The sequence below is a fragment of the Zalophus californianus genome, chromosome 5 (genome assembly GCF_009762305.2).
Source record: "Zalophus californianus isolate mZalCal1 chromosome 5, mZalCal1.pri.v2, whole genome shotgun sequence".
Taxonomy (NCBI): domain Eukaryota; kingdom Metazoa; phylum Chordata; class Mammalia; order Carnivora; family Otariidae; genus Zalophus; species Zalophus californianus.
This window is the reverse complement of record NC_045599.1, coordinates 105,986,158-106,010,151: the sequence shown is the minus strand read 5'-3', so window position 1 is coordinate 106,010,151 and position 23,994 is coordinate 105,986,158. Positions and strand designations below refer to the sequence as shown.

The window sequence follows — 23,994 nt, the reverse complement described above, 5'->3', positions numbered from 1 at the left end:
GCGAGGAAACCAAACTGTCAGTCCAACGGAAGGGACACTGGGTAGCCATCAAGAGGCTGGGGTTTTACACTTAGAACATACAGGACTCAGAAATGCAACTCTGTTCAGGTATTTATTATAGTGAAAAACTAAAAATGGCCTAAAAAGCCAGGACAGGATGATAGTTAACTAAATTCTGCTATTCCTTTTGTGACCAGGGAGAAAATAACAAACGCTATATTATTTAAACATTATATTAATATAATAAATATGTTATTACATTCTATATTAATGTGTTGGTTATATGTTAGTTACTTTGCTATATATTAACATGCACTAATTTTAATATTATCCTTAAAAATAATGATGGTGACAGCAGTCAACTCTGCACCAGGTCCTATACCAAGCGCTTCACATGTTTTTTATAATTTTGTTCTCGTTAACTCTGAGATAGGTGCCCTTATTTTCCCCAGACTTCTGGACTAGAGTCTAGTCCATTTCATAAATCATATAATAATTTATGATGAGGACAAAAGTGACAATGGCTAGCCCCTCTAAGTGGTTTACAGGGATCCTCTCATTGAATCCTTATGACAATTCTATGGGGTGGGTCATGCTATTGCTAACATGCTTTATAAAGGAAGCCACTGAGGCTCGGGAGGCTACAAAGATGGGATTGGAGCCCAGGCACCTTCCCTCCAGAGCTCACATTTGTCAGTCACTCCTCTCTCCCCTGAGTGAGGCAGGGACTCACATGGTTGTAGCCACACTTGGTCCCGGTCATCACCAGGCCTGGGTCCAGCATGTCACCCTCCTCCTCAGGACCACGGTAGACATGGGTGCCCCGGCACCGGATCTGCCGCCCATTCAAGATGATGGTGGTGTCGATGGGCACTGCGTTGGACTCCAGCGGCCGGGCCTCAGAACTCTGACACTGGATCTTCCCACACTTGGCATCTCTGAGCCAGAGAGAGAGAGAGAGAGAGAGAGAGAGAGAGAGAAGGAGGTGGAATCAGAGGCAAAGGAAGAGCTGGGGCACAGAAGAGCCTCGGTCTTTCTCGACCTGGGGAGCAGGTTTGGACGGGAGAGGGGCCAGGGAGCCGTGAGTGTGCTCTAGGGATCCAACAGGAGAGATCTCATGTGAAACTGGACTTGGAACAGGAAATAAGATCCTTGTCCCCAGCTAGATCTAGGCCAGAGAACAGGCCTGAGGAAGTCCTCTTTACTGCAAGAACAACTGGCTGACCTGTGCCCTCTTATGCTTCAGCCGCTCCCCCATGCACCCAGGGGCTGCAGCCAGAAGCCTGGGGTCAGCCCCAACGCCCCATTCGCCCTTGCTCCTGGGTTCAAGTGATTTTTGAGCTCTGTCAATCTTCCCTCGTATACATTAACCCTAAATCACATCACCACCCTTCTTTACTTGGACACCAAGAGTCAGATCTCCGTGCTTCCTGTCTTGCCCCCACTGGAGTCTGATTTCCAAACTCCTCTCAGCCAAAGTCCAAACTGGCCTAGTCATGCCTTCACGGCTTTTCATGATCTGGTCCCTGCTCAGCCATCCAGGCTCATTTCTCAGCAGCTCCCCCTTGACTGTACCCCAACAGCATACTTTAACTACATCAAACTGTTTTCAGCTCCTCCTGCCACCAGTTTTTCTCTACTCATCTATCTACTTTCCCATGTACCCACACCATTTTCCGTCCTGCTCAACTAGATAATTTCTCCACATCTCAGTGTAGACCTAACTTCCCTTGGGACATCACCTTGACCTACTAAGACCAGGTTGGGTGGCTCTCACCACAGTTCTGGTATCACATGGTATTGTTAACTAAAAGTTCCATGTACTCAGCATCATATCTGGCATACAGCAAGCGCTCAACAGATAGTAGATAGGTGGGTGGGTGGATGGGAGGATGAATAGATGGATGGATGGGTGGATGGCTGGTTGAAATGAACGAACGAAATGAATGAATGAATGAATAAGTGAGTGACAGGCTATTCAGGTGAGGGTATAATTAGCATCCCACAGAAATGACCCAAGAGAGCTGATTCCCTGCCCAGCTGTAAGGTCCCAGAAGGAAGTGTGGCAGCTTTCTAGGAAGCATTGCCATCCACACCCACCCTTTGACTTCCCGAGACTGAATGGTACATTGTCTAACAACGGGCCTGAAATAGGTGACTGACTCTGACAATTTATTTAAAGGCCCAGGCTGCTGAGCTGGGCGGGAGTGAGGACAGAGCAGAAACTGCCCTGTCACACTTCATCTTATGGGGTTAGCCCTACGGTCATCACCTCATGTTGCACTTCTTGTGTTCCCCATTCATGTCCTTCCCACAGTTTCCAAAGGTGTCCCCTGCCACATTCACCTTCTCGAAGCAGAGATCAGGAGCAGGCCGGGCTCCTGGGTGGGCAAGAAACATTTATCAGCACACTAGCCAACTTTAGGAAAGGTCAGAAGCTCCCGAAGTGCAAAGCTAGCCCTTGGTAAAGTCATGAGGTTAAGAACGTTTTTGGGGGAAGGAATGGCCAGCTTTTTCTTCCTGTACCCCCATCAGGTTATTCCACCCCCAACTTCTCATCAAGACCTACTCACAGAAAAAGCTTTTATATTAGTTCTTTATACCTTATTGAGGTATTCTATCTACGGGTGGTTTGTGTGCTCAGCCTTTGCTGTAATGAAAAAGTCGTGTCCCATTTCAGATTTTAAAATAGGTAATACATGCACAAAATGTTAAGGAGATAAAGTATGTCTTTATTTTTCTAAGTAGCCATTCCAGTTCCTACTTCCTCACAACCTGGAGAAGCAATCACAACTAACAATGTATCTTCAAAAAGTAACTGTTATCTCTCTATCTTCTAGATCCAATTCTTGTGTATCTTCTAGAGATAATCTAATAAAGAATGGCAGCAATTCTATTTGCTGTTCTGCATCTTGCATTATTCACTTAATTTATTGTAGGAGATAGTTTTATTCAGTACATACAGAGCTGCCTCCTTTTTTTATTCGGCTGCAGAGGGGCCCACGACATGGGTGTACCAGGATTAATTTAATCGGTCCCTACTTAAGGACATCTAGGTTGCTATTGCTCTATCACTAACACTGCTACAGTATCCTTATCAATCTGTCTTCACATACATGTGTAAACAGAAGAGTAGGGTACACTCCTAAGTAGTGGAATGGACAGGTCATGAGAAGCTCACATGAATTTTGATATCTTCAAATCGCTTTCCATACTGGTTGTACCTATATGTTTCCCCACATTCTCCACACTACATTATTTCCACCCTTATTGTGACAGCTATGGTATTATAATTGTTATTACATTGACTTCACAGTCTTTGCCAGTCTGATATATGAGAAATCCCATCTCATAGTAGTTCTAATGTGCTTCCACTTAATGAGTGAGGTTAAAGATCTGTTCACAGCTGAGGGTCATCTGCATTTCCTTTTCTGTCTCCATGCTCTACCCATTTTTCTGTTGGATTACTCTTACCGTTTGCCCACTGTGAGGATTTAAAGCATCAAGGAACTGCGAAGAATACTGCTCACTGTGTTTCTCTGAAGGTCTACTCTGAGTCAAGGGGGAGTAGAAAGGTAGAATCTAGAGATGCCATTTGGAAGCCAAGGGTCTAAGCTATGCCAAGGGCCTGCAGGGGGAGGTTGGCTTGGAAACGGTGGGGCAGGACGAGGGCCACTCTGTAGGACAGTCCTTACCAGGCCCCCACAGCTGTTGGCACTGCTCCTGGTAGGTGAGGCACATGCCATTGTAGCAGTAGGCCTGGCCACCCTCACAGGGCGTGCCGTCCATCTGGTAGAAGTTGGTGGGGCAATGGGGAGACTTGCCCGTGCAGAATTCTGGAAGGTCGCACTGCCGTGCCTGCTCACGGCACAGGGTCCCAGGGGCCAGCAGCTGAACCGAGAGAAGAAGAGGGAAAAAACAGTCAATCTCCCGCATGCCCTCAACCCTACCAGCAAAGGTCTCGTGGAATAGAGTTTCCCATTTCCAGTATTCGGGGGACTGCTATTTTGCATGGCCTCATTAGCTTAAATCATCATTAGCCTTCTAATATGAATAATGACTTAGAGGTTTTCAAGGTGTTTTCACAAATGCTAACTCATTTCCACTTCTTAGCCATTTTAAGAAGTAGGTAAGAATAATATTTGTGCAACAATTTACAGTTTACTAAGTGCTTTAGTAATAATGGCTACTTTTACAGAGCTCCCACTTAATGCCTGGTACAAATATTACCTCATTTACTTCTCATGGGAGTCCTAGGTAATATATAATTATCCCTATTTTACAGATGATGAAACCTGAGGCAGAAGAGGTTAAGCAAGGTATCGAAAGTCTGCTGGTCAGTAAGTGGCTGAAGAGCCAGGCCCACCAATATATACACACAAATGTGCGTGCACATACGCACACACACACTATTCACACAGCACCCCTGAATTTACAAAGCACTTGAGCAATAATATATCCCCATTACTGAGCCAAGCACTGGGCTAAGTTACACTTACTGATCCCATGTGAGCCTCACAATATCCGTGAGGCAGATGCTGTTATTTGCCTCTTTCTGGAGATAAAAATAACCCGATTAATAGCACAACGGTGGGGAATGGTAAGGACTAAGTTTCCCATTTGAGTCTTCCAGTCTCTCTGGGTGGTCAGTGTTATTAACAGTCTTCCCATTTTACAGATAAGGAACCTAGACTCAGATGGTTAGTAGGTTGCCCCAAATCACACTACCAGGGCTTGAACTGAAGGTTTCAGACTCCAAGCCTCATGTCTCTGCACACACTTCTCTCCAGAGGATCCTTTCTGAGACCCAAAGTGAATGGACATTGTCCATGCTTGTTCTCAGGCCATGGTCGAAGCCTCAAAGGACCCCACCGGGCACAACCTCCACGGGGAGATGCCAAGTCTACCTTAGAGTGAAACCAGATGGTGAGTTTCTCCAGGCCTGTAAGGAAAGCCACATCTGAGAATGGTGCCATCCCTACTCCCAGGTGACCCCATACCACCTACAAGGCCTTCCCAGGAGAGAAGGCAGAGAATGGGCCCATCTGAGCAGCTTGCTAAAAGCATGGAGCCTCAGTTGCAAGGGTGGGCACTGGCCACGTGTGGAGGAGGAAGACGCAGGATGCATCTCTAACACCAAAGGACACACCTGGAGCCAGCCTGCCTGGGTTCCAATCCCAGCTCCTTAACCAGCAGTGGGGCCTGGAGCAGCTACTTAACCACTCTGGGTTAGCACAGAGTAATAACCTTCTCATGGGATTGTTACAAGGACTGCGTTCAAACAGAGCACTTGAACAGTATCTAGCACATGATGAGCACTTAGCAAGCGGCAGATGGAAGCATAGGTCCACAATTCCTACCAAAACTTTGGGGCCAGATGGGCTTCAGACTTTTCAGATTTCAGAAAGTAGACATTACACATATGTACATACATATGTATGTATATGCATTCATACATTACATATGTATATTATATGACCCCCCCCCCCAGCAAGGCCTGGGGTTATACTTTATAATCAAACACATTAATTTTTCTGCAACAAAACAGAAATATTCACTTCAAATGTGTCTTTTTATTTTATTTATTATTATTTTTTTTAAATCCTAGAGTTTATTTAGATTAATTCATGAGACAAAGAAATAGAGGCATAGAGATCAAACTGATTAGCCAGGGTCATGTAGCAAAGATCAATCTCGGGTTTGTTCATTGATTTATTTGTGCAACAGATATTTATCTCACCGGGATGGAACAAAAGTTCCATTAATTTGGCCAAGTCTACGTAGAATGAGAACTAGGCAAACAAACGGCAATAACAAGAAACACAACCACAAAACAAAGCCCTGGCTCCCACCTGTTAAGTGTATCTTTTTTAAAAAAGAATATCATTATGTCAATTCAGGTAAGATTTGCCACCAAATGAGTTACGAAATCTTTTTCCTGTTTTTAGAATTTTCTGAATTTCAGATTTATAGATAAGAGATTGTAAAGCTATAGTAAGATTAGTAGCAATATCTTCCACATCAGTACTAGGACTGTAGGCTCCAGAGGCAGGCAAACGTGGTTCAGCCCCCTTCCGGCTGTGTGGTCTGGGATAAGCCACTTATCCCCGCCGAGCCCCAGTTTACTCCTCTTAAAGTGAGGATGTTAATATACATCTCATGGGACTGTTGCGAGGATTGAATGAGCTAATATATATAAAATTCTCTGCATAGTGCCTGGCATCTAATGAGAAGAAGTCCATTAATATTAGTCAAAATTATGATTATTATTATGAACTCCAAATAAAATCAAGCCTACTCTCTCTGGATACTTCTTAAAAAAAAAAAAAAAAAGTCTTCCATAAGACAATATCAGAGAGGGAGACAAACCGTAAGGGACTAAACTCTGGGAAACAAACCGAGGGTTGCTGGAGGGGAGGTGGGTGGGGAGGTGAGGTAAATGGATGATGGGCATTAAGGAGGGCAAGTGATGTAATAAGCACTGGGTGTTTTTTTTTTTTTTTTATGCAGCTGATGAATCACTGAAATCTACCTCTGAAACTAATAGCACACTGTATGTTAATTAATTGAATTTAAGTGAAATAAAATAAAATTTTAATAAATAAATAAATAAAGTCAGTCTTCCATCTTCCAGGTGGCACAGCCCTCTGGGATGCTTTGAAGCCAGTGGGGCATAATACAGGAAATAGTAAACTCTGAGGGGCCAGTCCAGCTGCATGTTTCTGAAACTTTGCCGCCATCACTTCCCAGGGATGGAGGCTGAATCCCAGGCATCAGCCCCCAGCAGAGCACTGGGTTGTCAGGTCAGAACCCTGGGTCTCTGGCGGGGTGGGGTGGGAAAAGGGCCTCTTACCTTACACCGGTGACAGCAGGCGCCGTGGGCACACTCAGCCCCTTCCTTCAGGGTGCAATTTGAAGCATTACAGCACGGGTTCTCACATTCCTGCAGAGGCAGAGGGTATGGCCATGGGCTCCTGGGGCAGGAGAGCAGGGAAACAGGACTCGGGGCGTGGGGGGAAGCCCTTCACCCGCCTCCCACACTTTCCTACCCCTGCCCCACAGGCCCCTGGGGCCCAAGCTCCCCAGAAAATCTTTACCAAAAAATTCGCTTTGTAGGTTTATCATGAAGGTCATGTATATTTATCACAGAAAATATATAAAAGCACAATTATCAGTAACATCACAACATAAACACAACTACATGTTGAGGGTGACTATTTACCCAGGCGTTGTCCCTTTCACATATATTGACACATACTTATTTTACAAAATCATAGTATCCACACTGCTTTTCAATTTAATCTAATATGTACATTTCTCCCTGCAACCCCATATTCTTCAAAAACATGATGTTTAGCATAATATTATCCTAGAGAAGAGTTCTGGGATTTGTTTTTCTCAGCCCCAGTAGAACGAGCAGAGACCATGTCTTATATACTCTGGGCCTTTTATCCCACAAGAAAAGGCCATCAGAAGCAAGGGCCAGGCTGGAATAACTTCTGAGTTCAGAAGTTCTGCTCTCATCATCTGCTGCTCTTCCTCACCCTTCACTGGCCTGGATCTTTTTGGAACAGAAGGTCTTTAGGGGTTCCATGCTCCCTTCTCTTCTTCTTGCCTTATGGGTCCTGACTTGCTGATGTACATACAGCATGAGATTTAAAAAGATGATGAGAGGCCCCTCCCCGCAATGACTCTGAGTGTCCTTATCACACTCCTCCTATATTCATAGGCCTATCCTAAACCATGTCTTGACAATGTGCCAGGCCCCATGCATAGGTCCATCACAGCCTTGTGAGGCACAATTACTCCCATTGCACAGATAGGGAAATGGAGCTCAGCCAAGTCCTATGCTGGTCAAGGCACACACCCAGCAAGTGCTAAAGCTGAATTCAAGCCATGTCTGCCTGGGGCCTGCCCAAGCTTATGAACCATATCTTAACCTCAACTGCCCAGATCTGGTCTGAGAGACACATTGCATGCCCGACTACGATGCCCATCCACTCGTTTCCCCTAAGAGAAGGAAGAGGCCACTTTCCTCCCATTAAGCTCCCACTGTCCTAGGCTCCAGGCAGACCATGCTTCCTCCCACTTCCGGGTGAGGCCTCTCCTCCAGCTGAAATGTGCTTCCTCTCCTTGTGCTTCTCAGTAACTCAGAGCTTCGCCTGCAGATATGGGGTCAGAAGTCACACTCCCACTTGAGTAGGGCAGCCCCTCTCACACTGCAAATGTTCACAGCACGTATCATTGGCCCTCCTAAGCCTTGACCACAGATTGTGCTCAAACGCTTCGGCGATTATTTGGCCACCGTGTGTTTTCCCCAGGAGATAGTATGCTCCACGAGGACAGGAACCGTGTCTATTTTTGCTATCCATCCTATCCCTAGCACCCAACGTAGTGCCCCACACTCAGTAAATGTTTGCTGAACATAGGCCAACTGGCTGAGCCCTCTCATGGACTGCTCCTCCACTCCACTAGACCCTCCAGGGTAAGAGGGGACAACTCTATCCTTTCTCTTGGGTCTGGACTGATCGCTCTGAATTCATGGTGGCGGGGGAGGCGGAACCTTTCACTAGTTTCTGCTTTATTATGAAAGTTAGGTGCCGACATTAAAGACAAAGATCAGGGGTGCCTGGGTGGCTCAGTCAGTTGAGCGGCCCACTCTTGATTTTGGCTCAGGTCACGACCTCAGGGTCGTGAGATGGAGCCCTGTGTCGGGCTCTGCACTGAGCATGGAGCCTGCTTAAGACTCTCTCTCTCCCTTTCCCCCTGCTTCTCCCCTGCTCTCTCTCTCTCTCTCAAAAACAAAACACAAAAAACAAAAAAGAAACCATAGAGACGGTTGTAAAATCAAAGTCTTATACATACCCTCAGTCTCCCCTTCACACAGTTGACTGTTTTGCATATGTCAACGTACATATTTCATCCTTCAGAAAATAGACATGAAACTATCCAGTTCTGCTTTTTGCAGAACAACACACATCTGCCAAAGATGACAGCGCTATGCTGCATGCCCACCACTCATTTTGAAGATCAGAAGGAAGGAAAGAGCTTGAACACAAACAGTTCTGTTCATTCTTCCTGCAGCTGCCCTTTCCAGACCTAACAGCACTTCCTACATCCTCTTTCAATCATCTCTTCTCCAGCCTAAATAGCCCAAGCTTGTTATTTTAAGCCTCCTCAAGGCCCAGGTTCAAGTTCATATATCCAGCTGTGTGGCCTCCGGAATAAACTCCGTGCAGCTGGAGGACCAAGGAAGCCATCTGGAACTCCACTGGGGAAGAGATGATGGGTTTTGGTTAGACGAGAAACTCCCAAGGAGAACTCCACCCTGACCTGGACACCAACAGTGGCAACCTCAAACTGAAAGAGTCTGCAAAAATGGTCCATATTGAAGGCTTACTCTCCACATCTGATTTGTGATGGGGTCTTTGATGGCCATGTGTATGTGGGAAATGCCCAAGACGAAGAAGTATTCAGTTGCATTCTCTTTGACTCTAAGATTTGAAACCAGTGCCCATTCTTCCCTTCCTCCTAGCACTACCATGACACCTTACCTCTTCCTCCCCACAGTCACATTCTTCCCCATCTTCCAGGTACCCATTCCCACATCTCCGGCCTCCATAGAGCGTCCTGGTGTCTGGCATATTGGAGAGACACATCCCACCGCCTGACTGCAGATACCTGTCCAGCTCCTTCCTGTTGCATCCATTGAACACTCTTGGAAAGGGATGCCTGGCAGAGAGTTAAGATTGGAGTTAGTTGGGAATCTGAGCATCAAGGAGCCAGAAGAGTCTCAATCCTGCTGCCCATGAGGCTGATTCCACCTGGGCTCAGATCCCCACAGTCCCATGCACACACTTTCTGTCCCATTAGAACATCACTGATACATTATCTTACAATTCTTTCTAAGCACCCCATGATGTTCTTTTTTCCCCCTCACTGTGCATGGAGGAGGTATTTGAGAATCAGAAGCAGCAATTTTTGCCCTTTGTAGGAAGGGGTGCAATAAATAAAGGGTAATTGAATATGTTAAAATAGGCTTCCTGAGTTTTAGAGCTGAATAAAATACTAGCCAACCCAAACTTTTCCTGAAGCTGATACTAGATGGAGATTTTCTTGGAACAGAAGAGCAGGCCAAAAAAAAAAAAAAAAAAAAAAAGAAGCCAAGATCATGGGTTTAATTTCTTCATCGGGCCAGGAATCTTATGACCTCTATTCTAAGGATACAGGCAGCACTCCAAACTCAACCAGCAATTCACAGATGCATAGTTTTGTCATCAGATTATGAAAGGTCCTGAGTTCTACTATTGGAAAAAAAGAATCAGAAGTCATACATTCTCTAGCAGCAGGTCAGTACCACAATTTAGGTCTATAAAGGAAGAGTTATCTTCTTCCCAATGCTCTAAACCAACTAAAGTTAAACACTGGAGGGTCCCCTAGTTGTTAGGTCTGTCACAAGGAATTTGTGGCCAACAAGTTTTAAGCTACTTTAGTAGTTTATATTTGAGTATAGTTTAAAAACAAAATGGAGTCTTACTTAATATAACTCTCAACCGTATGACTATAAATATGCTTTTCAGATTGAGAGAGGGATGGACTTAACTGTGAGCTCTTAGGGATTTGAGCGTGACCCATGGAGTTGTATCCTGCATGTCAACATCATCCTATTTATGTCACAGCCAAGAAGCGATGAACAAACACTGGACACTGGAACCCCAAGAAAGTTGCATTTCCTCTTAGAGACACTGAAACAGCATTCCCTGAGAAGTATAAGCAGGCTCTAATGGTTTGGGGTAGAGGGAACACAAAGTCCTACCATGATGCCTTCCAAAGAGTGACTCAAGTCTTGGAAGAACCCAATGCTCTCTACTGTATGAGTTCAGATACTAAATATTAAGAGTTTGACGAAGAGTGGTGGCTGTTACCAGAATTCTCTTTCAAAGGCTCTGGTTAAAAAACCCATCACAGATACAGGAAGATGTAGCTGGCTTTTCTTGTTCCTCATGGTAAATGCAACCTGTAAATTCCCTGAGGAGTCACTATGTGGGCATGGATGCTCCCTGTCCTTTTCCTTGTTGTGTAGGCTACATCAGAACTTTCAATCAGCACTGACCAAGTTCCCAGGGAACTTTAAGGATTGGGGCTGTTCAAAATGGGTTCTCCTCAAAATTTCGTGAAGTGAAAAAGACACACGTGGTCAGGCCAATTTTACAGCTGAAGACCTTAAGACAGAAATTAAGTATATCTAGGGTTCCACCAGCACCAAATTGCCTGCTACAAACCTAGAGCTCCTTGCACACATTTGCTTTCTTGGTTCTCTTCCAATTTCTTTGTTGTCAACCGCATTTCTCTCCAAGGCCCCCCGAGAGAGGGTAACAGAGGCTCCTAGGGCCAACGGGGAGGAACACTTGGGTTGTACTATCCTCACACACTCTGCTCTCCTCACCTTGCTGCTTGACTCACCCGGTGGCAGCCGCCATGATGCACCCACCGTCAGCCGCGCTGGCCGAGCAGCAATCCGCAGAATCATGGCTCATGCCGAAGTTGTGGCCCATTTCGTGGGCCATGGTGGCAGCCACACCAATGGCATTCTCAGAGTGGTCCTGCCCAAGGAGAGAGCTCAGGTCAAGAACACAGCTCTCGGGGTGCCTGGGTGGCTCAGTTGGTTAAGCAACTGCCTTCGGCTCAGGTCATGATCCTGGAGTCCCGGGATCGAGTCCCACATCGGGCTCCCTGCTCAGCGGGGAGTCTGCTTCTCCCTCTGACCCTCTTCCCTCTCGTGCTCTCTGTCTCTCATTCTCTCTCTCTCTCAAATAAATAAATAAAATCTTTAAAAAAAAAAAAGAACACAGCTCTCCCTACTCCCTGTTCCTGTCTTTTCTTAGCCAGGCCTCACAGTGATTCCACCATCAGTGCGCCCACAGACTCGGTGACGAAAGCCTGTGCTTTTAACTGTCATGCTACATCTGTGGATAAATATGGGATAAAGAGGTGGACAGACAAATGGAGAGCAGACCCCCTTGATATCTACTTCACAGGTTAGAAATGAATAATCAAAACAGTCCCACAAAGCTAGAGAGAATTTCAAAAGAAGACAATAATTTCCTAACCATGACTTTGAGACAAGCTCTTGTTTCATAATGATATGCATAATAACATAAAACCGAGGATAAAAAATACTTTCTTATCTCTATTATCTTACTATTCTCCAGCCCTTGGTTTGAGAGATGAGAGAGATCTAGTGACATCACTAGATGTAATGTAATCACTCCCAGGATTCTCCTGAGCTTGAAAATTGGGGATAAAAAACAATAAATGAAAATTTACCTCTAGATACCTCCATCTCTTAGAACTTAATGACTTCATTTTATTTATTTATTTATTTTTAAAGATATTTATTTATTTATTTATTTATTTATTTATTTATTTATTTGACACAGAGAGACACAGCGAGAGAGGGAACAGAAGCAGGGGGAGTGGGAGAGGGAGAAGCAGGCTTCCCACGGAGCAGGAAGCCCGATGCGGGGCTCGATCCCAGGACCCTGAGATCATGACCTGAGCCGAAGGCAGATGCTTAATGACTGAGCCACCCAGGCGCCCCTTAATGACTTCATTTTAAACAACTGCCTGACTTGATGTCAAGGTTTTTTCCCCTGCAATAATAAGCATAATCCACCCCCCCCGCCAAATGACCTCCTGTCCCGTGAGGCAGTTTTCTGCCTTCTGCAACATCAACATACTGGTTGAGACTCACCATATTGACTCCTCCAGACTGGTACACAGAGCACATGGCCATGAGGGGGGCCAGCCCGATGGTGGTGCCGTGGAAAGACATGCCCCTGCAGGAAGGAACAAGAGAAGGTCATTCAGATGGCAGTTGGGAGGGCTGTTCCACTGTGCCTGGGAACAGGTGGCCATGATGGAGTTCCTTGGCCCTGCTGACATTCCTAGATCCTTCCCAAGGAGAGAGACCCTGGTGTTCTAGGCCAACTGGACAACTTCCAGGTCACCACACCTCTCACTTCCTCTCACCTACTCTCTCACTGCTCCAGAGAAATAGAAAGGGCAAAAGGTTACTTTTTCCCACAGTATGCCCAGAGCCCCATTCCCTGGAAGGAAATGGGCAGGGCTCATAAAGCAGCATCCCATTCCTGCTGCAGAGGAAAAGGTCAGAGAGGGAGGGGCTGAGGGGAGAGTGGCCCATGATGATGCTGAAGTGACTCATGACCATTTCTGTCAGCTGCCAGGGGCCCGTGCCATACCCCCGGCTCTGTGGTATGCATGTCGGGGCAGGGTGGGGGGATCGGGCAGCAGCTGTGGGGGCTGATGCTTCATTTCCACATCACTTTGGGGCCAAGGAAACAGATGTGTCCCATCAGGAGCCTCACAAAGTGCAGCTGGGTGCAAAGATGAGCTGTTGCTGCTTTTGTTTTGCAACTGTGATGCAAACCTGCCAACAGCCAGCTACATTCCCCCAGTTCAATCCATCCCTCTCTCAGCTGTATCCATCCAGGGCAGAGGAGAGGGGACGACTCAAACTCAGTATTCTCCTGCACGCCACAAACATGGGATTTATTGAAAGGATCTACATGGAAATGCATTATGAGGTGCTTTCAGAGCTCCCTGTTTGTCTTCTCATCTAGACCACAAGACCTTTGAGAGCCAAGATGGCCTTATTTCTTTGGGGGTCACCAGAACTTAGCATAGAATCTGACACATAGAGGGCACTTAATAAGTGTTTGCTGAATTGAAGGCAGATTCTTCTTCAGAGAAACAATCTGCAAGAAAACACATAAAATAAATGCAAATCTCTAGGAAGCCCCACAGGTCATTTTATAAACTTAGACATGGCCCTGGGGAAGTCTTACTGGACACTTGGATTCAAGGTCTTGCCCAAAGCAGGACACCAGGCTTCCAAAGTTCAGGCAAAACCCCAAAATTTCCTAGGTGAACGTACCATTGTGAAATAACCATAGCCCAGATTTTTGGTACAGTTATTTCCCCACTTCTATTAAAGATTTTTTTTTTTTTTTAATTTGACAGAGACAGATAGAGAGAGAGAGCACAAGCACAGGGAGCGGCAGGCAAGAGGGACAGGGAGAAGCAGACTCCCCACTGAGCAGGGAGCCCGATGCGGGGCTCGATCCCAGGACCCTGGGATCAGGGCCTGAGCTGAAGGCAGATGCTTAACCAGCTGAGCCACCCAGGCGCCCCTCCCCACTTCCTTTAAAGAGTGAACAAATGTTTAACTGATCGTTGATTCAGAGAGATTTTTTTAGGGAACAAAAGGAAAATGGTTTTACTATGTATGTGCCTTTCGTTATAACTGTCTCAGAATACCTTTGGAAGTCAACACCAAAAACACCAAATATTCACCCCCCACCTCCAGGGGACTTCAGGTACCACCATGACCCCCAACACTATCTATTTTTTTCTCTCCAGGATTGAAGAAATTCCGGCCCAACTCCCCCCACCCCCGATGTCTCCCTCCCAGCCAACACACACGGTTCCTGCACTATCTGCCACTCAAACCAGTTCAGGCACTCAGCGCTGAGCCCCTGGGGACAAAGTGAAGGGCAAGCTAAGTAAGCTGCTGCTTTGGGAGATGAGCACGCGTACTACAATGTGGCACCATGAAGACCAAAATGAGCCCCTTAGAAAGTATGAAGTGACAGTCAGTCACTTCCCACATACACACCCAACTGTTTCAGATGTTCAACGGAATATGTATAAGTCTAAGTTTCTCATCTAGATTGTCAGCACTGCTTGGGGTTGACTGAGAGTCTATGACTCTCAGGGTTTTAATACTTTCCTGGGTGTCTTGGGGGCAGAGCACATGCCTGAGACATAAGGGATTATCTGGACCAGAGAGGCAGGATGGCTGGTACCACCAACACTGAGCCCTGGGGGGAAAAGGGCAGAGAGTGCACACACTGCAGGCGGGGGCTGTGCAGCCAGGCCCAGGGAAACACACATGCACAAAGGCCACGTACGTGATTAACTGTGCGTTGTCATGGTTCTTCTGGGTGAGCAGCTTGCGCCTCCAACTGAGAAATGACCAGAGAGTAGAGTAGGGGTTCTCCGAGACTTCACACATATTCCCATGTGTCCAGACTTCCAAGCCCACGAGGGCAATCCGGATGTTCAAGGATCGGTAAAACTGAAAGCGCACACAGGAGAGCCACTGCATCGTCTGTCAACACCACCCGACGTTTAGATGCAGATACAAGATTGCTCTGCGGCACATGCCTCCCAGGGCAGGGAGGCAACAGGGGCTGCGAGTCACGTTTTTCAGGAGGGAGCAGTGAGATCCTGAGAAAGATGCGCAATGTTCTGGAGGCAGAGCTGGGGTCATTCAGCTTAGAGGAAAGAAGCCTGAGCCAGGACAGGACACAGATTTGCTTCCGCAAGTGGACAAGGCTCTCGTATGCAGACAGCATCAGTGCTGTTTCTAAACTGCTCCCTAAGTGGGGCGTGACCAATAAGTACAACAGACTGAAAGACCCGTTTCATTTTAAAATAGGAAAAAAAAAAAAACACCCTTGTAACTAAAGTTAGTTAGAAGTAAGCTCAGAGCAAAGCTTTGCTGTTGTCTGTGATAAGTACCCTGGGCCCAGCTGTCCAGGACAGTCCTCTCTCCCAATTCCTTACACGGTACTTTTCTTTTTTATACATGTCTAAAAAGTTCTCTTATACAAAATTCCTCTTGTATGTTGAGGTATAATTTACATACCATAAAATCCACCCATTTGGGGTGTACAGCTCAATATCTTTAGTAAATTTACCAAGATGTAAAATGATCACCCCAATCCAATTAGAGAGTATTTTCATCATACCAAGAAGGTCCCTCATGTCCATTTACAGTCTTTTCCCATCTTCACCCCCAGACCCAGGCGATCACTAATCTACTTTCTGCCTCTACAGATTAAACTTTTCTAGACGTTTCCTCTAACCAGAATTACATAATATGTGGTCTTTGTGTCTGGCTTCTTTCACTTAGCATGTTTTTGAGATTCATCCATCTCATGGCCTATACATCAGCTTGTCATTCTTTTTATTGCTAAATAGTATTTCGCAGTATGGATACGCCAAATTGTAAATGGATGCATTATTGTGTGAGGTCTCCCACTCATTTTGGAAGTAAATGGGTATAAATGATATACAAGTAGACGGATACGCTTATTCTCAAAAGTTCCCTTTCCCACCACTGGAGGTGTTCAGGCTTTGTCACGAATGTCACAGACAGGTGGCCAGCACGAGGCTGCAAAGGTCCCAGATCCCCTCTAGAGTTCTGTCCAGAGATCCTGAAATTCTATAAATGAGGCCTCTCAGGTTCCTTCAGACTAGAAGGAATAAGTACAACAGACTGAAAGACCCGTTTCATACACACATAAACAGGAAGAGGGTTTTCATCTCATACACACATAAACAGGAAGAGGGTTTTCTTTAAAGCTAAGTACCACTGGAAGGCACAGGTTGAAGGGATTCTTTGACCGGCCTACGCTAGAGATTACTGAGGTAGTGACTCTGAAAACAAAATTGCACGTAAACCCAGGTCACATGCGCAGAAGATACCATCTTAATCCAAAATTGGCAGGTACTGCAGCAGCTAACAACAACAATCGTAACATCAATGTTTATGGAGCACATTCTATGTCCCAAGCACGGAAGCTTAGAAAAGTTCAGTAACTTGCCTAAAGTTTCAGCAGGAAGACGGTGGAGCCAGGATTAAGGCCCAGATGATCAGATCAGATCTCAGAGCCACTCAAGACTCTCACTGCTTCAGTGCTGGCATATTTACACATCCAGAGAATCATCTGGTCCCCAAGAAGTTGCGGTCTCAGATGGGCTCCAGATTCGGTGAAAAAACAGTTGATTGCAAAGGAAATTTTGATTTTCCCATTTTGTGCCAAGTCAATCATTACAGAAAATAAAGGGTTTGGATTCCAATTTAACTTGCTTCATGTGGGAGCTTTTAAGGACTTAAACTTGGCTTTTTCACAGTTAAGGAAAAATATTTTTGGATTGGATTCATGATTCAACAAATTAGTGCAGTTCATTCAGTTTTAGTTCAACAACAGTTCAGTTCAAGTAGCTGGGTCAGCAAGCCTCAGAAAAGTGCCTTCCTTCGCCCCAGCCACAGTGACTAAAATCAGAAGAAAACCAAGACCGCTCGCCAGAAGGGACCAGCGAAGCAAGGCTGGGGCTTCGCATAAGGGCTGAGGCGTAATGTCGCCTCTCTTCCACTTTTCGTCAGCACACTTGGTTCTACCACGCAGACCAGCTGGAGAGTTCACAAAGGGGAGACCCAGCCAAGCTTCCCACCTGCTGGGTCTCCAGAACAATAGACATCATGTGGGTGAGAACAGGGCCTGCCTCCTGTATATCCCCCAGGAAATGAGCTTTTCTTGTTTTCCCAGATGTTGAGTGTTTGGGATGTAGGATCATTTAAATGTTATTGTTGAGTGAACTGAGAGCTAGAGAGAGGGCTGAGCTGTGTCCCTGGAGGCCTTCCTTCCAGGAAATGCTCATGACTTTCACCTGTTACCAGCGTTTCCCGAGCCATCTAGGGCAAAACAAAAACATAGACTACAGACTCTTCCCGCCTGATGACTTCAGAACACTACCAAATTGGCTTGTAAATCCCTAAAAAAATATTTAATGTCTCTTCTTTATCTTCTAATGTTTAGAAAAAAAATGATTTCCCCTTTAGACCTGGGATCCATGAATCCCTAACAGGCCCAGAGGTAAGCTGCAGAAGTGCTGTGAGTGCCCTGAAATTGTACGATAAATATTTTCAGATTCTCAAAGAGACCTGTGACCTTAAACATATTAAAATCTATTTTTAAAAACTATTTACTACTAGGCTATCAAGAGAGTACTGTAATTTAAGGTTATCTATTCTACTGCATTTTGCAGTGTAACAAACACTCTGTTTCATATAAAGAGAGTATTTCCAAGTCCCAGACCAGGCTGTTCTAGTAAGATTCAAGAATTTGGGTATTTCCTAAGGGCATGTTTTAAAAGGGCCTGATCTAGGAAAGTTAACCATTCACATGGTCTTTGTAAGAGATAAATAATTTTAGAACCATTTTATAGATGAAGGCTATACAGATCGGCCCAAAACAAACCACTCAACTTTTAGGTTCTGTACCTTTCCCATGCTGACCTACCTCAATTCTCCCCCAAGTCAGGAAACTGGGTTTTATACCTGGAGGGAACCTTAGAGAACCTCAAAGCATTCTTAAACTGGGCTCTTCCACGTCCTAGGTTCCCTGGCAGCCATTTGGAGGGGTGCGGGGAAGGAACAGGAGGCCGGCACTCTGGATCCTCACCCCTGCTTTGGTTTAAAGAGTCCGTTTTTATCTGACTTTATTAGACACTGGCATACGATTTCATTTAAAAGAAGGGTTCCACCAGAGAAATGAAAACATTGAAAGCCACTGATTTAAGCCAGCCCCTCTACAAAACAAAATTGCAACCCAAACAAGCTCCCTGGCTAAGGTCACATAGTTAGGGCTTTGGCATGACCACTCGGAGCCTCTGTGGCATTGCTATTGCCTCTCGGAAACTGGCTGGGGTGACCAGTCCCTGAGGAAGCTCGGGTGCCATGCCATGTTCTGTCCTGTGGCCCTTCTAAGGTGCTGGCGCCTTGCCCACAAAGTACACACCTGGTCTCACCTTATCAACATAATTGGCGATCTCCATGAGCTTGTGTTTGGTGGCGTCCTGGTCTCGCCGATTCTTCTGAAACTAAGTGGAGCAAGCAGAGCAAGGTGAGGCCCCAGAACCCCTTCCTGGGCCCCTCCTGGGCCCCATTTCTTGTCTTTCCATTAGCATTTATTTTCTCCAGACTTCTATGAGCAATTATTTTTATACAATTTCCTCTCCCCCTCCCCCCTCCCCCCCACGGTGTCAGCTCAGGGAGGGCAGAACCTCAGTCACATTTATCTTGGTATCCCTAGCTGCCAGTTCAATGCCAGCACACAGTAGACATGTAATAGTTGTATAGGAAACTGAATTCTCTTCCTCCAGCCCTTGAAGTCAAACCTGCTCTCCTGTCCTCCAAATTACCAGGTCTCCTGCAAACTCTCACTGTGGCTTAGAAGTGGGACCAGTCTGATCCTCGCATTGGTCATCACTCCAACATGAAGCCATCATCACAGGGATCTCACGAGGCCTCCCTACATGTGATCAATCAACATTGATCAAATTGCCGCTAAAAGTCTACCACGTGCAAAACATTATGCTTGGCACTAGGTAGGACACAGTGTGTGAGATCCTGGTACTGGCCCAGAGGACCTTGCATTAAAACAGAAAGAGAGGGGCTCCTGGGTGACTCAGTCGGTTGAGCATCTGCCTCTTGGTTTCCACTCAGGTCATGATCTCAGGGTTGTGAGATCAAGCCCTGCATCAGGCTCTGCACTCAGCAGGGAGTCTGCTGGGAATTCTCTCCCTCTCCCTCTCCCCTCCCCCTGCTCGCTTGCACTCTCACTCTCTAAAATAATCTTAAAAAAAAAAAAGAAAGAAAGAAAAAGAGCCAGAAATAATAACAATGGCAGATTCTGTATTTAAGGAATACACAATTAAAATGGGCACATAAATAACTGCAATGGGAGGCCACATGAATGACACACTTGGGTGCTGGCAACCAGGACCGTAAGACCTTGGCAAACAGGCTTTGTCTGGCATGCCACTCAGATTGACTGGCAGTGCCTTCTACAGTGAGAAGAACTCTGAGACTTGGTGGGGTTCAGCAGGAAAGAGTGCTGTGCTTGATTACAAATGTCTGCCATGGGTACCGGTGGGGAGACATTTCAGTATGTAGCCTCGCATTGATCATTCCTGCCTGAAAGGGAATACATCTCTTTCAGGTGCAACAATGAAGGGAAGCGTCACAGTGTAAAGATAAAATCTGCTACAACTGCAACCTAAATTTGCAAATGATGGGCATGTCCGGGATGCTGCCATCGGCACAGAGAATCTGGGTACCCATCTGATTTACCTTGTACACACTATATATGGTTCTTCAATTCCAACCCTTCACATCCTTCCTCCATCCCAACCCACAAAAATATTCAAGCAAGAATCACAAAGAACAGCCAGATAAAACACCCTGGGCTATCTGTTGGGATGAGGGTGTGGCTGGCCATGATACAGGGAAGAAAACCGCCGTTTCTATTCTCCCACTGCTTTTGGACTTCTTGGGCTTCTTTGGAACCGTCAATCATCTCACTTCCCCATTGCTTTCTAGAGCGCAATTTGATGCAAAGTCTTATCACTTGGACCTATGACTTGTGAATCCTGAAGTTTCTCTCTATAGAGTCGTCCCATTTCTAAATTGGTCTCACTGCAGAGAAAGGGTTGCAACATTTACTGAATATTTATTAGAACATCAGAGTCAGAGGTCACTGTTTTTCACATATATTAATCCTATCTTTAAACAATTGGTTGACAATACCACCATAAAGTAATGTACCACGTTGTCCAGAACAGCCTCAAGCAGGAGTAGCAAACTTTCTATAAATGGTCAGACTGTAAATACTTGAGGCTTTGCAGACATACTGTGTCCTTTCTACTCCACTCGGCCACTGCAGCTCAAAAGCAGCCATGGACAACACATACAGCAGGAAGCATTTGTGCCAATAGAACTCTGTTTACAAAAACATGTGGTGGGCTGGCTTTGGCCATTGGCTAGAGTTTGCAGATGCCTGATGAAAGAAAGAAATATTGCAACCTTATACTTTCTAGGGTGACACAGGAAGTAAAATGTGGTATATCATCTGGCCTTTGCCAACTACCCCACTTTCTGTCTGGAGCATGACAGCATTCTGCAGGCCTGTTTTTACAACTATCCCATATCCTCCTACAACATCCTGTGTTGCTCTCTCCTTGCCTAGATTTCCCACTTCACCTGTGGAATGAATAAACGGAGAGCTGCCCCAGGCCCTCCCACCTAGGCCCAGGGAGTGAGCAGCTGCTTGGTCATTTTTACCACAATAACTCACTCTCCCGGCAGCTCTGCTCCCTGCAGGACCATGTTCAGAGCCCAGAGAAGGAGCCTGGCCTGTCTCAGCACCAGGTTGTAAATCACAGATAAGGTAGCCCTCCCCCTCCCTATCTTCCCAACCTCTCAGATTAATTAATTGTCAGGAATACATTTCTGCCTGCGGAGGATGAGAGGCCACTTGAAGAGGGAGTCAGGGAGAGATGGTATGGGGAGGAGGGGATCTGTCATCCTGTGCACCCAGCCTGGCTGATTACATCCCCCTCCAGTGAATCATTCAAAGCCCAGGACCCTGAGAAGTGAGCACATTCCTGATGCACAGGCTGCACGAATCACAGCCTGTCAGCAGTGCCTATGGGGCTGGTGCTGGAGGTTCTCTCTGTGGGAACAGGAAGATGGTCCTAGACCACACCACCATCTTTGAGGTGCCTTGGGGGCCACTTTCCCTCTTGGGGGTCTGCTGTGACCCCAAAGGTCATGAGACTGAAGATGTCCAAGCCCTAACCCACCCCCACTACTTCAGCTTCCAGAGTTTCACACCCAGTAGGTTTTAGAACCCTCCAGCAAGATGCCACTGGGGAGAGTGCAGGGCTAAAGGGGAGGATCACCCCACCTTTATATCAGAGCAGGAGCTTTGGGGGTCCTAGGAACTTTATCTGAACAAACAATTCTGTGGCTAAAATATATACATAAAAGAAAGTCCAAGACCACTGTATGAGATGATCTTAGATCATCTAACAAAAGCTTAAATGGAAAAATGTCCTGGAGTCAGAGGAACTCAGCTCTTTTCCAGTGGCCCTCTCACCACAAGGCAGTCCTGCCAGGCGGAGGCCAGCGTCGTTACCTCTCCCCATGACCACGGAGCCTCGGCTTTTAAATCAGCTTTAGATTTTTCTCCCCACACTGCTCCCCCATCCTACACATACACCAGTCTTTCGAAAGGAAAACGAAAGAGAGAGAGAGAGAGAGAGAAAGAGAAAGAAAGGCTGCTGGAAAAACCAATACCTACATCAATTACAAAGCTAAATTCTTCTCAAAGCAGAACATGATGTTCCCTCTGCCTGAAATGCCCTTCACCTCCACTTTTCTGCCCAGTTAGCAACTCCTTGTCTCTTAGTGGCCGCCTGCCACTGCCACTAACACTCTTGAAGGCAGCTCTTCCGGCCCAAAGCCTAGTGTTCTTTCCACGACCCGCACTGCTCCAGAATGCATGCTTTGGGACCATGGACTAGGTAAAGCCGCCTTGGGATGAGGTCTTTTCGGGGAGCTGGTAACTGCAACATCTGGATGGGGCATGAGACAGATGGAGCCCTGACGAGTTCTGTTCTAGGGGAGCCCCAGGTGCGGCGCTGGCGTTAGAACATGGTGAGTGCTCAGGTCATCGTGACTGCCCCTGCCCAGATGTGTTTTGTTGTGGCTGAGTCACTACATGAAGTGAGGACTGGAGGTGAAATATGGCTAGTTTAAGCTCTGGGACCTGAACCCACTCTTCAGGTGTCAGCTTCAACATCATCCCCTTGGAGCTTTCCCCAATTCCCAAAACCATGCCAGACCTTTCATGATCTTTGCTCTAATCTTCTATGAAGATCAATCTTGGCAGTCACCACACTTGAGTATTTGTGCTGCTACTGTAAACTCTGATGTCAGGGACAGGTCTGTCTTAATCTCCTGGGGCCAAGCTCTGTGCTTGACACATACAAGAAAATCAAGATATCATTGATGAACAAATGAAAGAGTGAGAGAGATGAGTGTTCATCACAAATCTTAGAAGCCAAGGCCCATGAGAACCTGGCTGATTTGAGAAATACAGAATTAAAGGGCAAACAGCTATTCCTTAGGTCAGTAGTTCTCAAACTTGCCTGTGTCCAGAATCACCCAGAGGGCTTGTTAAAACAGGGATTCCTGGACCCCAGCCCCACAGACTGGGACTCAGCAGGTCTGGGGTGGGGCCTAAGAATTTATACTTCGTAAGTTCCCAGGTGCCGCTGATGCTTTGGGAACCATGGTTCTCATTTGGCACCAAGGGGATTATAAAAATGGATCCACACATGGGCAGGGAAATTGTATTCAATCAGATGACTGAGAATATACTTAATATCTCTGCAAAAAAATTTTTTTTCAAATTTCTATGGAGAATTTATGGGCTCCCTAAGAATAAGCACCAAAACCGAAAGGTCTTCAGACTCAGTTTAAGAAATGTTAATCCAAATAACGCTAGTTGCTAATTTTCTATCTGATTAATGTATTGAGCCAGAAGAGATTTTTTTTCCTTGTTTTTTTTCCCAACTATGTTTAAAATAGCAAAAACAGCCGTTGGTCAGATTTAAGGCCAAAATCACATGACAAACTGGAGAAAGATGAATGTTTCAGTATTTACCTAAAGTGGTTAGAAGCCTGGAGTGGAAGCTATTGAGAGAGTAGCTTTTCCACTAAAACCCATTGCCTCCCCCTTACCTCTGCATAATCAGCCACGAGGTAAAGCTCCACATACTTCATGGAGTGTATATCTTCCCTTTTCATCTAAGAAAGAGATATAAGCAGATCAGAGCTGTAGAAATGGTGGGTGTGGCCTCATTTAAAAAAAAAAAAACAACTGCTAAGAAATGGTGCTAGTTAATAAGCAGCGGACCTCCTTACTGATTTTACACTTGATGCTGGTTAGAGTCCCCATTATCCACACTACACCTTCTGCCCGCCATCTTGGTTATCGCTGGGGCTGCTCTGGGACTATGAGTCCAGTCCTTTATACTCAAAAATAATGAGCTGAGCAGGCAAGTACAGGGGCCACCATACTGTGAGGGAACATGCTGACAATCAAGTTCCCAAAAAGCAATGAAACAACATACCTCTATTTTCAGTATACATAAATAATAGCATTTTGTGCATATGGTTAAGTGGTTATTCCAAAAGGGGAGGCATATTTTTTTTTCTTACATTTTAAAGTTTCTGAAATCAGCATCTCAGGGTATTTTAAATGTCATAGTGTT

At 45.9% G+C, this 23,994-nt stretch overlaps 1 protein-coding gene across 3 annotated transcripts in view; it reads right to left on the bottom strand.

Moving 5' to 3' along the window:
- Window positions 1-23,994, bottom strand: part of ADAM19 (ADAM metallopeptidase domain 19) — an 81,280-nt gene that overhangs the window by 12,212 nt on the left and 45,074 nt on the right. For all 3 annotated transcript variants that reach the window (XM_027605356.2, XM_027605357.2, XM_027605355.2), the window contains exons 7-16: window positions 23,462-23,527; window positions 18,682-18,753; window positions 14,994-15,160; window positions 12,755-12,839; window positions 11,464-11,603; window positions 9,555-9,732; window positions 6,854-6,943; window positions 3,696-3,891; window positions 2,273-2,381; window positions 734-938 (exon numbers count right to left, since the gene is read on the bottom strand). In XM_027605356.2, coding sequence (XP_027461157.2) covers window positions 734-938; window positions 2,273-2,381; window positions 3,696-3,891; window positions 6,854-6,943; window positions 9,555-9,732; window positions 11,464-11,603; window positions 12,755-12,839; window positions 14,994-15,160; window positions 18,682-18,753; window positions 23,462-23,527 — 1,308 coding nt within the window. The remainder of the gene's footprint in view (window positions 1-733; window positions 939-2,272; window positions 2,382-3,695; window positions 3,892-6,853; window positions 6,944-9,554; window positions 9,733-11,463; window positions 11,604-12,754; window positions 12,840-14,993; window positions 15,161-18,681; window positions 18,754-23,461; window positions 23,528-23,994) is intronic.